Source organism: Haemorhous mexicanus, chromosome 1, assembly GCF_027477595.1.
Source record: "Haemorhous mexicanus isolate bHaeMex1 chromosome 1, bHaeMex1.pri, whole genome shotgun sequence".
NCBI lineage: Eukaryota > Metazoa > Chordata > Aves > Passeriformes > Fringillidae > Haemorhous > Haemorhous mexicanus.
In genome coordinates, this window is record NC_082341.1 from 98,490,777 (window position 1) to 98,505,286 (window position 14,510).

Here is a 14,510-nt window from a genome sequence, read left to right on the forward strand (position 1 = left end):
AGGGGAAAAAAAAGAAAATTGAGAAATTTAGTGACTAGAAGAAAGTGGTCTGGGCAGATATGCAGTGCAGTGCTAAGGAACAATGAGGCCAGAACTATCCTGACAGCTGTTGCAAAAGCAGGGGAAAAATCAAGGTGGCAGACACGACTTGGAAGATATGAGGGACATGGCATGGATACTAAAAAATCAAAACAAAAAAAAAATCTTCACCAAAGCAAAAGCCATCAAAAGGCATGGCATGCCATCCAGTGCAGGGACTTGCACCAAAGCTTGCCCAATTGGTCCCCATTGAAATCGCAAGATTCCGTTTGCCTTCCCGAAAGGAAAGGAAATTTCCTTTCGGGAAGGGAAACGGAATCTTGTGACCCGTTAAAAATGGATTAACAAACCCTCTGGAAAGGAGGTATCATCAAAAGAAATGCGATTGGAAAAAACCCCAAAAATACAGAAAATCAGGCGATACAGTGACTACAAAAAAGTGGTCTTGGCGGAAATGAGGAGCAGTGCAAAGGACCAAAAGATGCCAGAACCGACCTCACAGCTGTTGCAAAAACAGGAGAAAAAGCAAGGAAGCAGACACTACTTGGAGGAGATGAAATGATGGACATGGCATGGATACTTCCAGAAAAGGAAAAAAACAAAATCTTCGCCAAAGCAAAAGCCATCAAAAAGTAAGGCATGCCATACAGTGTAGGGAGATGCACCAAAGTATGCTGGAAGTGATCCCACTTGAAGCCCAAAAGAGAAAAGAAGGACTTACGAGCACTCTGTACTGGAGATATCTTTAGAGGTAATGAGATTGGAGGGAAGAAAAAAAAATTGGGAAATTTTAGTCATGACAAGAAAATGGAGTGGGATTACTTGAGGTGCAGTACAAAGGACCAAATGAGGCCAAAACTAAACTTATAGATCTTGCAAAAGCAGGGGAAATAATTAGGAATACACAACTTAGAGGGTAAATATGAGGCATGTGGCATGGATTTCTAAAATAAAAAAATAAAATGAAAAAATCCTTCACCAATGTGAAAGACATCAAAAGGCACGGCATGCCATCAGCTGCAGGGTCACGCACCAAAGCTTGCCCAATTGATCCGCATTGAAGTTGCAGGATTTCTTTTCCCTTCCCGAAAGGGGTTTGGGTTTTTTTTCAATTGCATTTCATTTGCTGATATCTCTTTTGCAGAGTGTTCCGAAGTCTTTTTTTGCTGTTCCGCAAGATTTCATTTGTATTCCTGAAAGGAAATTACATTTTGGTCCTTTGCACTGCACATCAGTTTCTTCTAGAGTGTCTTTGTAGTGACTAAATATCCAGATTTTTGGTTTTTTCTTTTTTTTTTTTTTCAATTGCATTTCATTTGATCATATATTCTTTCCTGAATCTTTGTAATTCTTTGTTTTCTCTTTCACAAATTTTTGTATCATGTGCACAGGGTTGAGATTGAAGGTCATCAGAGCCAGGCAGGTATCTGAGCACTTTTGCCTTGTGAAGAAGCCAGAAAAGGGCTAGAGAATATGCTCTTGGCACAGAGTTACTAAACCAATTTTATTCTGTTCTTTTGGACCAAAATTGAGTATTTAAATAATACGTGTTTCTGGCTCACAGAAGGGTTACTTTTCTGATGATTCCAATGGGGGAGAATAGTGGAGAGATCGTCCTTCAGCACTTTTATGATGTGTATGTGTCCCTTTCAGCTGGAACAGGCAGTTTACTAGAAGGAGAAATATTACACAGAATTTGTCTTGACTGCACACTTTGCCTTTGTGAACTTATGCCAGCATTCAAAGATCAGAGACCATCAGAAAACAAACAGTGCTGTAAAAATGAAGACTAGTATTTCAGTTGTAAAATCATTTTTTTTATTGTTACAAATATACATATGAATAAAATCCCTTCAACCTGTAATGTAAGTGGTAGCCGTGAAATTTGCATCCCCTCCCTCAAAAGCTGACAAGTTTTTACAGATGTTGAACTATGTTTCTTATAGAATTACACATTGAAATGAAGCTAATATGTAGACAGAACTAAGGAATGCCTCCAGAAAACACCAACATTAATAAAATTTCAATTTCTCTCATTCCAGTCAACTATATACATTAATATATGAATGTGGAAGCATACCATGGTTATACATAATCCAAATCCTTCTCTGTTGTGCTTTCTGACAGTACACAAATGTAAGCATTGGAGCTTTATGTACAGTAGGAGAACAGGAAGAAAGAAGCTCCCTATGGGAGAATGTAAAAACCATACCCAAGCATTTAATATATATAATCTATACAAATTATTTTATTAGTGTGCTCTTTTAATATAATTACAATGTGCAATTGCATACCGCAAGAATATATTTATAGGTAAGTCACGTGCAGATCTGACACATTTACATTCAGCAGTACAACACATTACCTGCTGTACAGTGTATTAGTGTAAGACAGTGTCCAGTTAATTTGCTTTGCTTTCTAAATGCCCCAATTCAGGGCACTCCTTGTAGCTGCTTCAGAGAAATTCAAGTAGAATACATGAAAGAATAGCTGGCTTTAGGCAAAGGCATGGAAAGGAATGCCTTGCACTGTACGCACCAGAAATTAAGGACCGAATCAATGCCAGGCGTACTGTAAGTCATGATTGGAAGATCAGGTCCTCTGCATGGAAATGTACCTGTGGTGAAAGAGCAGCTGACTAAAAGGGCTGTTGATTGCTGAATCCTGATTGTTATGAAAAGCTCTTGCGCTACAGAGCACTTGTACTGATTGCTAAATAAAAATAAAATCTTTATCTGCTTCTTCTCCAGAGTCACTGGACTTGCTTCCCTGATGGCCGTCTTTACTTAAGGACCTCTGTTTCAGTTCCTGGAACTCATGAGACTGCTGCCCAGGGCTTCTTTTTGCAGCTGCATAAAACAGAAACAGGACTTACTAATGATTGCAGAAGAGAAAGAAAGAAAAAAAAAAAACAATTAAAAAAGTCATTAATGCACATTGGAGCTGCTCCTGATACCACTGAATTAATTTGCACTAGAAGAAGTAGCATAGGCCCATTAATTCTTCATGCCAGAAAAAGGTGAGAAGAGAGAGTTTGAGCAAGTTTTATTCCATTGGTTGGTTGGCTGGCAATCAGGCAAACTTGAAACATGACACTTAGCATTTCACTGTGACACGGATAAACATTACAGTTAGAAATGGTCTGGAAATTTTCTTCTCATCACACCACTTCCAAACCAAAACAGCTTTTTTTTTTCCAGCTGGGATGGATCTCAATCAGTGCACTCCTGACTGCTCAGCCTGATGGATGTGCCTGCCCTCAGACCCGGTGAAGCACATCTCGGGCAGACCTGTCTCCCTAGCAAGATACATCTGTGTTCTTTTTGACTCAGCAGCTTTGAACAGGACAGATGTTCACCTCAGCATCCAAGTTACCCAAACTTCTTCTCCCTGCTCCACTACACTTCCAGGTCCCAATGTTCTCCCTGTCCCTTGACAAGAAGGACACCCATGGCTCTGCACCTTGCTGTGCTTGGCAATGGGGAAAGCAGGAGGCCATATTGACTTCCCACGATCTAAATGCAAACAGCACTCTGAAATCTCCATAAAGCCAGGGCTTTCTCCAAACCTATAAGCTTCAAAATAAATTGGAAAAGAAGGTTATAAAACCTTATTGACATTCCTGACCTAATCAGAGGCCTACAACTGCTATGGTAACAAGATGGTTATAGACATCAACCAGGGTGACCTTACCCAAGGACTGATAGCATTACAAATCTCATACTTGCACTTGAAGTGAAACTTCAAACACACAGTGGCCCTTAAATGTGACCTCGCTGCAAGTCACCTCACTTCACTCCCCCAAAATTAAATGTTGACATTACAAGACCTTCTTTGCTCCACCAGTTCGGGTAGGGATGGTTGGCTTTGGTTCACACTGGTCTTTGTTCCTGACCACTTTTGTGAATACCTCTCTTGACAAGGCACCAGGAGCTGCTGTGGCCATGCAGCACCACCTCTCCTTCCCCATGTACCACTCACCTGTAGCCTCACCACTGCAGGGAACAGCCTAACCAGTCCCCAGCATGCAGCTTCAGGCACAGCAGCAGCCTGCCACCGACCATCTCTACAGCCACTTCTAGGTGTGGCAGGCTGTGTCATGCACTGCCAGGAATGTGGGAAGTACAGAGAGGGATCCCAAGGCAGCCAAATAGTTCTTCTGAATCCAAAATACCTGTTTTCTCATTTGTGCTAGCCAAAATATGTGAGGAAATAAGGGCCAGCAGCTACACACACACTGCATTGTTATCCTGGTATTACAAGCTGGGAAACAGGAAGGGATTTTGAGAAAAGTGTTTAAAGCCATTTCACAGAATTGGGGAGGATTATCCTGTAAAAAAATATTCAGGCATTTCTACCTTCCAAAACACCACTGCTTTTAAAAGAAATAGGCGCCTGGAAATTTTTTGAGTCATCCTTGATACCAGTACCTCCTAATAATTACCTGGCCTTTGTCTGGCCTTCACTGACTTCAAACAAAACCCAAAACACATCCCGCAGCAGCCATTTTAGTTTATGGCCTGATAAATATAGGCAAGTAGTTTGCCTCATAAATGACTGAAAGATGTATCAGGCATTTAAGTCCACATAAAGCAAGAAGGCTTCTGCCAGAAGAGCTTAGCCTTGCCTCGATGAGACTGTATAACACAGGTGACCTGCAGCAGTCTACGGCAGGATCCCAGCTTACAAAACTTACTCTGTCAGAGAGGTATCCCAGAATGAACTAAAATATAATAATTTGATTATGATAGGGAGGAGAGATTCCCAGTTTGGATGGACTAAGTTTGATTCTATAATACAAAAAGGATAAATTTTGGCCTGAGGAAAGGTTATGTGATGTCTTAGAAAAAGTGTGGGTAGATGGAATTGCATAAGACGTTCAAACACACAATTAAAATACCTTAGAAAAAAAAAGTAATTTTGAACAACTGTTCAAACCAACCATTTAAGAGGTAAAGAAACATATAAACATGTACCATTTGAGAACAGGAGCTTTTATATTTTAAAAGCACATAAAAGAAATGAACATTTTTATAGCCTACTGAATGAGCTCACTGTGAGTCAAAGCTGCTCCTTTGACTAACAGTGCTGGGCTTGGGTTCTTTAGGTAGTATTTTTCTTTGCTTTTGCAACTGAAAGTCAAAGTAAGTATAAATAATCCGATTTACCCAGTTCTCAAATAGTTTTGTGAGTGATGCACTGAAACTGGCACTAACAGTATTCAAGCTGAAATGTTTTTTGAAACACTAAAGTACATGATCTTAGAAATGACAGGTGTGCAAGCACAGCAAGCAGCAGCCAGCCTACCTGCAGCGTGCCAGTGCTGCTGCACTGAGCAGTCACAGATAGTAGTGAGTGCTCTTCTGCAGAGGGGCTGCATGTGCTAGATGGGACTGGTCACTGGAGTTGACACATAGGAAAAATGCACAAACATGTTTTATCTGGGAATTTTTTCATGCCATATAAATCCCATGAGGGCAGAAATACTATTAGAACCCCATGAGATTTTTACCTTTCTTATAATGACAGATGACAAACCCTTCTGTGGTTTCTTTGCTATTACCATTTCTTAACAATTGTTAGTGCCAGTTATCAAGCACCACCATGATGAAAAATGAAAACTTCTAACCAGAAGTTGCCTGTGCCATCCTCTGCCCAAGCACATTAGCTTCCTCTTCTGCACTGGTAGAATACTGCCCCGGAGTGGTTCTCACGCTGCCAGATGGCTTGGCACAGTCAAGAGCTGCATCTCTTTTTTGACAATCTCCTGTTTGCTCTAGCAAGGAAAAGGATTTGTTTATACTCCTAAGCTGTTCTGTAGGCCCACATACAGAAGGTAATATGAAAATTTTCCCTTATCCAACCTACTTAATCAATTATTCAGAGAGCAGTAATCAGTATGCCAGTTGCTTGTTTAAATGTAGTCCAGATATCTTGAAGTGTTGGTAACTGCAGCCCGATCTCACAGCTGCACAGTGCAAAGAGGCGTATTTTCAGATTGTCCCATGAAGAACAGTTAAAATCATAAACATAAAGCAAATTTACAATCAAGTATCATCTAATTTGTAGCTTTATTTCACAGGAGATTTGCAGTGATTTACCAGTTGCAGAAATAAATTGAACATGCTAGCCTGAAGAGAGGCAGAAAGCAAGGACAGAGGAATGGCTAAGTGAGGAAGTAGGACAGTAATGAATAAAAAAGAAAACATGAAAAGAAATGAAAATAAAATAACCAGAATTTACTCTTTCCCAAACAACTTCATGCAAAGCCCAGCAGCTCCTTAAGAACCTGGCAAGTCTAAACTGATAAAATATGTACAGTGCCATGTAGAGTTGAATAGAAAATTTGACTGGAGAGGCTTAAGGGAGCAAGGAATAAGAAAGTACAGTGCCTGACTTCTGTTGCTTTTGGATCTGGACTTCTGGATCATCTGAATGATGACAGTGGGCGCTGTAGGCAGCACAACTTCTCAGTTTTCACAACCCAGCATTATGTAGCCACCGCAACTAATTTTTCCCCATTTTATGCTGTGAAAATCTGCTGTCAGAGTGTGAAAGGGCACCCCTTTGTTTCACAGCTTAAGTGATGGGAATTACCTTAGATGTCTTTGTTGAGGAGAGACCCGGGAAGGAAGACATCTCACCCCCAGATTTCAAACATCCATCACTTGCGCCAGCCAACACCATGGTGAGCAACATTCCTGTGACTACTTCTCCACATACCCTATGCTATCACAGGAACCTTGAGCTCTTCTAAGAATCAGCTCAGGGCATGAAAATGCATCAGCAAAAGTAGAAATCCAGTGCACACATGAAAATCAGAAAAGAGAAGGGGGCAGCCTACTGTTGTGTATTAAAGATAGCAGGTACCAAGCCTTGCCCTGGCACACAGAGACTCATTGCCCAAAGATGGGGAGGCGAACTCAGTCATGTGCAGAGACCAACAGAAAGGAAAACAAAGAGAGCAGTGGGCTAGCTGCAAGGAACAAAGTTATGGCTGCTCCCCTGGAAACACGCTGAACTGAAGAGCTGCATTTCACACTACTGTGTGAAATTTCACATTATTGGTCTGAACATCTTCGTTCAGACCAAACCAACCATAAATGTACACATGAATCCCTTAATTGTTCAGTTATGTTATTAATACCCAAGGATTAATTGTTGATTTGATTTGATCAAAGATAGGTGGACAGATGCTGAATAGGTGACCAGATACATTTTCCTTGCTTTTGCCACCTTCAAATGCATAATCTTCTTCCCTTCCACGTGAAAACAAATCAGGAGACATTGACACATCAAATTTCACTAGAAGACACCAGGTTACACAAATACCTTCTTGAGAAAATGATCTGACCGAGGGGCTGCTCTGACCATCCTTTTCTTTATCAGAAGGAACTTTCTTCAGCACTGGTGGAAGCAGGGCAACCTTTGGGGAACTGGGGCCGGAGGGAGACTCTGGAGCATCCTCTGTGGAGTACCACAAACAAAAGGGTGAGAAGGAAAAATTTTATCTACTCTAAAGCTCACAGAAACAGTTGTTTATGATGGACCAAACCGTAACACAATACACAAACAAAAAACAGCCAGAACCTGTCAGAAAAAGAAGGATTCAGGAATTTACATTACAACAAGAGAACAAATTGTATGGACAGGTGAAAGACTTTTATCAGTCAAACAGAAGATCTCAATTTCAGCATTTTTCAGGTGTGCTGCTATTGTAGTGCAAATAGAAATCTGATGTGACCATGTGATTTACCTGCAAGATATAAGTAGCAATTTGTAAAGAACAGGTGAAAAAAAATTTGATGGATTTCTGGAAATATTTGCTCTAGTTATATTTTTGTTGTTCTGAAACATAATAAACTCATCAATTTAGATGTCCTGTTTCACAATGATAAGGTCTAAAAGTGAACCAGGGGAAAAAAAATGCATAAAAAGCATTACAGAACTCTGTACTTCCATGAATAACTTCCCAGAGCGTAACACAAGGGCATCCATAAAGAGTTGCCTAAAAGGAAAAAAAAAAACTTCCATCTTCTGGACTGTGAGAAAATCTGAAACTTAAATCTATAGTTTAAAAACATCTGGCTATCTTATTTCTCTAAAAGGCTGGATATGGATCATGTAAGGCAAGCTGACTACCATCTTTACAGGAAAACCTTTTCAGTCTTACACTCCACAGGCCTCATTTGGACAGTAGGGAAGTACAGCCACAGTGGACTGTTAAACTGATTTTAAGTTTGCTTTTTAAGACATAAACAGCAGCATGTGTACATAACAGAGGAACTAGGAAGATAGGTTAGCATTGACAGAAGAACAAAAGGAAGTCAGAGTATCATCTGTATTATGTATTTGTAAAGAGTTAATTCAGTTGCATATTAGAAATTAATCAAAATTTATCTTTGCTAAGGAGACACCACAAAGAGTCAATTATTTCACTTTCAGCACAGGAAAGTCATGAGCTTCCCAAATGCAATTTGGTATGAAACAGATGATACAATAATTCTTGGACCTTCTCCATGCATTTGATATGCCTGTGAGGCCACTTGCTTGGGAAAGCTCAATATCAACACGAGGAGGAGCACAGTGACTGGCAAACATAGCTCGATATAGACTTTCAGTCTTTAACAATTTGTGGACATCTGAGCTGTGCTCCTTTGCACCCCGATTACTTAGCAAAAAATTTGCTACTATTTGCGTGGCTGCAGTGCTGGAAACAACAGTGAGAGCAGGAACACAGAAAGGATGATTGCTTGGTTTTCTTCATCACACTGCCTGGGCATCCTTAGGCAGTGGGTTACTACAAGTACTAGGACAGAAGTTAGACTGCAACAGAGCTGTGCTGCTTTTGCTATCAACCAAAGAGCTGGCTTATTATAAGTAAGTATTAATTACTCCCTTGTGTTAAATCCACAGTATGCTCTCTCTGTAGGAAATAGGAGCCGTCAGAAACAGACAGTTCAGGTCTTCCTGACTGCCTATTTCACAGACTGAGCATCACTAAATAATCCATGCCCTCCCTGTTGCATTCACCTTCACGAGCATCATACTCGACATCCCTCTCTTTGATGACCATTTCTAAAATGGTTAATAAAATAAACGTAAATCCACCTAAAATCTGAAGGTGATTTAGATTGTGAACAACATTCTGCCCACTGGAGTGCAGAGACTAAGGAAGGCTCAGGTTTCACATCAAGGGCAGGGAGGAGGCCGTAACATCCCTTTGACTTCTCACCCTTATCAGAAATTACATCATTCTAAGGTCAACAGTGATTATGGGAAAAGTCAAGAGGGCTGCAAGCTCTTACAGATGGCCATGCTCATATTTTTCACTCCCTGGCAGTTAGCGAGCTGTATTTGCTGTAGATACTTGGGACGTCTCTAACTGGCTTTTAATTCTCCTCAATTGCAGAGGCTGTACTTTGGGAAGAGGAGGTTGTGACACTGGCCTATTAAACAGCAGACAGACAAATGCATGGGAGATGTGATGAAACATTTCTCACTATTGGAAACCTTAAGATAATATCTGGGCAAAAGGCAGTCTTGCAGGGTTATAAAAGCCCAGTTACAATTATTTTCAGTCAAAAGCAATAAGGAAATAAACAAAAGCTAAACAAGGAAAAAGTAGAGACAGCTGGTTTGTACAAGTTATTAAGAAACAGGCACTTGCTTGAGTGGCCAAGAGCAGCCTGCCACAAAACCCCAAGGACTTTACCAGGTTTTTAGAGAAAACACCTTTATTTTTGTCAGTGCTACTACAATATGCCTTTGATGCTGAAGTAGCTTTCCGTGCTCACCTCTTCTGTGATATAGCAGGCTAACTCAAAACCAGCTCTGCCACTGCCACTACTGCTTCTCATACTTTACTCTTGAGGATCACAGATTAAACAATTTTAATAAGTTTATTTGAATTAGGGCAAAAGGAGGTGGAAAAGAAGGATGTGAGTCAAGAGCAAGGCAATGAAAAACCTGTCCCTCTCCTTTTAACTTCTGTTCAGGATATGGCAATGGCTGTCTCCACCACAGCTCACACAAACAGCACCCAGTGCTGGGGATAACAACTGCCCAGAGGAGTTTCTCACCAGTGCGAGAGGCAGAGCGCGGTTTCTGTGGCACTGTGGGTCGTCCTGCCAGGCTGGGCTTTGTTAACTGCAGTGGGGGCTTTGGACTAGTTGGTGTATTGGAAGAACTTCTTGCCTTTGCACCAGCTTCTGCCTTTGGTTCAGCTTTTGAATTTTTTTCTGATGATGCTGAGATGGAGTCACCTTTATTGGATGCAAACCGAGTCTCTGGAAGGGTCTGCTGTTGTTTAGGCACTGAAATAAATAGACACATAAAATAAAGTCTGCTGCAGCACAGAAGGGTCCATGCACAGCTATAATTTGTGGAAAACACCACCAGAAGCTAAAACATGCACTGCTATGTGTTAGAGGATCCCCAATGTCTTATTCAAAATCACTGCAAGCAAAGCATCTAAACCTGCTAATTTTGACATGTGCTAAGATTTGTGATTCAATTACCCAAAACAGCAATTGCATGTCCCCCTTTTTAATATATTTGAGATGATGGCTAGCTGGACCTTATTCATACCTCATATTTCTTGGAGCAGATGGCACAGCCTACCTGCTGAGAAAACAGTGATGGATCAGTGGAAAAAGCTGCTCTTGACTGTTTTGTGTCTCTACAGACAAAAGGTTGGGTTTCCAAGATCAACAGAGAAATTCTGGCCCAGAAAATAAATCCCAAGCGTGTCACCAGCAGGCTACATCTTTTTATTTGTTGCTTTTACCAAGTTCTAGAAGAGATTTTGAAACTCAGCCCAGATCAAAGTATTCTTTATATAGTATTTTGATTTGTCTAATAACACTGCACATGGCTTACAGTTTCCACACCTTAGTAGGTTTACTAACATGTTGCTTATCCCAAACAAAGACCAGAGTATTTAGAGATCAATTTACAGTGACTTGCAAGCAGTAAGTCAGTCCCACCTAGCTGTGCAAGCTAGTAGAAAGTCTGCTGGACTCCAGGTTGCTAACAAGCAAAAAGCCTGCTCTACTTTCCTACTCTGCAGCTTTCAGGAGGTAGAAGGCTTATATCTAGCAGTTTCAATGATAATCTTGGAACTTGTTTCTTAGCCTGGGACTTTCAGCAGTTTTCACATCTTTAATCTCAGAAGAGAACTTCAGACTAACTGAAATGCAGACTGGTAGCCTTGGTACTTGGCGGAACCAAGTGTGTGCTCAGAGATGCTGACTTGACCTACCTACCTGCTATTCCCACTCAGAAAGCCTACTGAACATGGAAGTGCTGAGCACAGACATTTTAATGGCAGTGGGAGGAAGGGAGGGAGGGTGTTTATACAGTTTGTTGCAAGACAATCTCCAGTATGTTTTTCCAGCCTATGTAGCCTGGTGCATAGAGATGAGTGTGAGTGCGTGACAGGGAGAGTTTGTGTCTGCACATCTGAAATACTTTCTTGCTGCAAGTCAAACAGTGGGACACCATCTGCACCTGTGCGTGTGTGCACACAAAAGAAGCAGGCAACATCCACACACAAAGCAAGGAATAAAACCCCCAAAACTTATTCTCCTTCAGAACCACTAGCTTAGTTCTCCTGTAACAATATTCAGCAATTTTCCATTAACTTTCTTTCTTTTCTTCCTGACCTCAGGCCTTCTAACATTATTAGAGCACAGTAATTTAAAATAAATTAGCCAAAGACTAACTGTAGCTGCAACAATGAAAAGGAGCCTTGGGGAGCTCTCAAGCAAGACTGGTAAGGAAACAATTGACAGCTGGAGGCCAAAAGGAAGGGGCAAGCACAGTGCAGTGTGGTGGTGGGGAAACATGTCATATACAGAAAAAACAACCAGAGACAAGTTGAGGTCAGACACCCCCAGCTACTCCAATGCCTAAAGTGCAGACTATCCTTGCTCCTCTGACTTCACTATGCTGTCTTCAGGGGACACATGCAGTTCACAAGGTCCTCCTCAAAAGACAAGCAGGCTTTAAAAGCACTGATTTACAGATTATGGCATGCTTTGAATACTCTTTTTTAAAAAAGCTTTAGAAAGACATAAAACTTCAAAGCTGGTATTTGAAGTGCTCAATCAAGATGGCCACATTTGGATTTTGATTTCAGCCCGTTTTTCCAGCCTTTTTTCTGTATGTTTTTGCAGTCTTGTGTGCCAGGCTTGCAGGATACCACCGCTGCTGAGAAATCAGACCTGGATTTCCTAGTTCAGACCACTCCTTTCATGTAGTAAACACAAACCACCAGAGCTGAATCCCTTTTGAAACCTCCACTGGCCAGTCACCAAAGTATACATGCAAACCAGACTGTCAACCCTGTCCTCGGCTGGCTGCAGTGTGCTATGTCAGGGCCCAGGACTGAGGCTTGACAAGGGCATGGAAAGATGAGGTGCAGAGGGAACTGGTGCTGGCTGAACACCATTTTGTACATGATGGAGAGCTGCTTTGTGCACATGAACAGTGTCCAGGGGCCTCCACAGCTTTGCAGACAGCCCTGGCTTCAATCAGACTGGTTAAATCCTGGGAAGAGCCAGCTACCATTGACTGTGAGTCAGGACTGCTGACAGACCAACAGCATGACAGTCAGCTGAAAGTCAGCACTACTCAAGTTAGTATGAGCAGACCCAAAGCTTGAAAACTGGTCATATTTCCATCCTCAGATATATTGAGCACTTCCACTTTTTTGTGCACAGATATTTCTGCTGGCTCTTGGGTTGAGCTTCAGCTCTGCTGATCCCATTAAAAGCCAGCCTACTTTCAAAGGCACCCCAGCCACCTGCACAAAGTGCTTTCCCTCCTGTGCAACAAGAGTAAAAAAGTGAGCCATAAACTCAGCCCTAGAGCGGACTTCATGAGAAGTGCCATCCATAGCACAAAAAGTGAGCTTGTTTCTAATGCTCTTCACATAGTGTAAACTCCTACTTTGCTTAACCAATTGCAGACATTCAGTCTGAAGAGGGAAGTGAGATTTCGGACATCAGGCATTTTGCATTTTCTAGGAAGTTTATACCAGGAAACTTCTACTGTACCTGTGCCACTTCCATCCAGTCGTTCTGAGCTCATTGTTGTGTCAAAAGACTCTCTGGGAGTTGTGTCATTCCCAAGTTTCTGAAAGAGTGAGAAAAGCCCTCAGATTAGTAACATATCTGCAATTAATACAACTCAGTGATCCTGTTAAGAAAACCCCTCTAATTTGGAAGGCACAAGGCAGAGAAATCAGTGATAACAAGAAATGGTGCGCTTTCTCTCTTTGTTTCAGATTTTGGAGAGCTAAGTGGAAAGGAAACTACTCTGATTTGCACCTAACACTGCCACATGCCTATCAGAGCTGCAATGACACACTGCCTCCTATGTCACAGGTCTCCTACCATAGCTCTGCATCTAAAAACTTCTTGTTTGAATGAAAACCTTTTTCTGAAGATCTAGATTTTGAATATGACTGCTGAATTGATCTTATGCTTTTCTACACAGAAGAATAACTTCTTATTTTAGATAAAACTGCAACTACAGAAGCAGCAGTGCTCACATATTTACAGGATTCCCCTAAAAACCTACAGACCTTATTTACTGAAAAGTTTTTAAAGCTACTCATCATCACCACTGCTAGGTCCTCAGCACCTCAAAAGAAAAGGGACTTCTGGTTTATGTGCTGATATTTTGCCTCTCTTCTATTGTAAATAATAGGTTTCCTAACATCTTGACCTCAAAAAAACCCCCAAACTCTAGAGGCTTTTGTCATTTCATAGCTAAGTGAGGTTGAAACCCGTGTATTCATCAGGAGAAGTTTGGATATGCAGCACTTGTAAGAGAACCAGCCTCCTTTTACTGCCTTACCTGCTACCAAAGCTTAGGCAGAAGGACAAATGAGAGGATTCAAAAAAAGCACAAAGACATAGGTGCAGGATATACTAAGAGAGAAAGCCTTATAAAGATAAGACTAGGGATAGAAGTGAGATTTTTTTAAAACTGTAAAAGTAGGGATAGACTTCTGCAGCCAGGCAGCTTCAATCTTGATCTTTATTTGCTATTCCAAGACAGTCAGTGTGGCAAATGACTTAAAGCAAATGATTTGTTCTGGTGAACACTGCATTTGGTTATACCCACGCATAAGTAACACTGATATGTTCAGGTCACTGCTACTGCTTCAACACCAGCTCTGACTGTCCCTCCCATAGCATTTAGAAATCTCAACCACGTGCCACACAGTGTACAAACATGATCACTGCCTTTTGGGGGTTATGGCCTGGAAGACTGCTAAGTATAGCATATAGTTTAAAATGGGACAACAGGAAACACAGGAAGGAAGAAAATGGTTACAAGTAGCCCAAGTACATGCCTACTACAGAAAAGCAGAAGTATTTAGAGTGAAATCAGTATTTCAAATACAAGCATCAAGAAACAATCTCTAAACACCCATGCTGGCCATGTGCCTTTCCCAT

The 14,510-nt window shown here is 41.3% G+C and overlaps 1 protein-coding gene across 3 annotated transcripts in view; it reads right to left on the reverse strand.

The window, feature by feature from the left end:
• Positions 1-1,834: 1,834 nt before the first annotated feature.
• Positions 1,835-14,510, reverse strand: part of CARMIL1 (capping protein regulator and myosin 1 linker 1) — a 187,605-nt gene continuing 174,929 nt past the window's right edge. For 2 of the 3 annotated variants that reach the window (XM_059856922.1, XM_059856928.1), the window contains 5 exons: positions 13,101-13,179; positions 10,122-10,355; positions 7,372-7,506; positions 5,669-5,815; positions 1,835-2,888 (listed from right to left, as the gene is read on the reverse strand). In XM_059856922.1, the coding sequence (XP_059712905.1) occupies positions 2,752-2,888; positions 5,669-5,815; positions 7,372-7,506; positions 10,122-10,355; positions 13,101-13,179 (732 nt within the window). In that variant the 3' untranslated portion in view covers positions 1,835-2,751. The remainder of the gene's footprint in view (positions 2,889-5,668; positions 5,816-7,371; positions 7,507-10,121; positions 10,356-13,100; positions 13,180-14,510) is intronic. The other variant, XM_059856927.1, reaches the window with a different exon arrangement.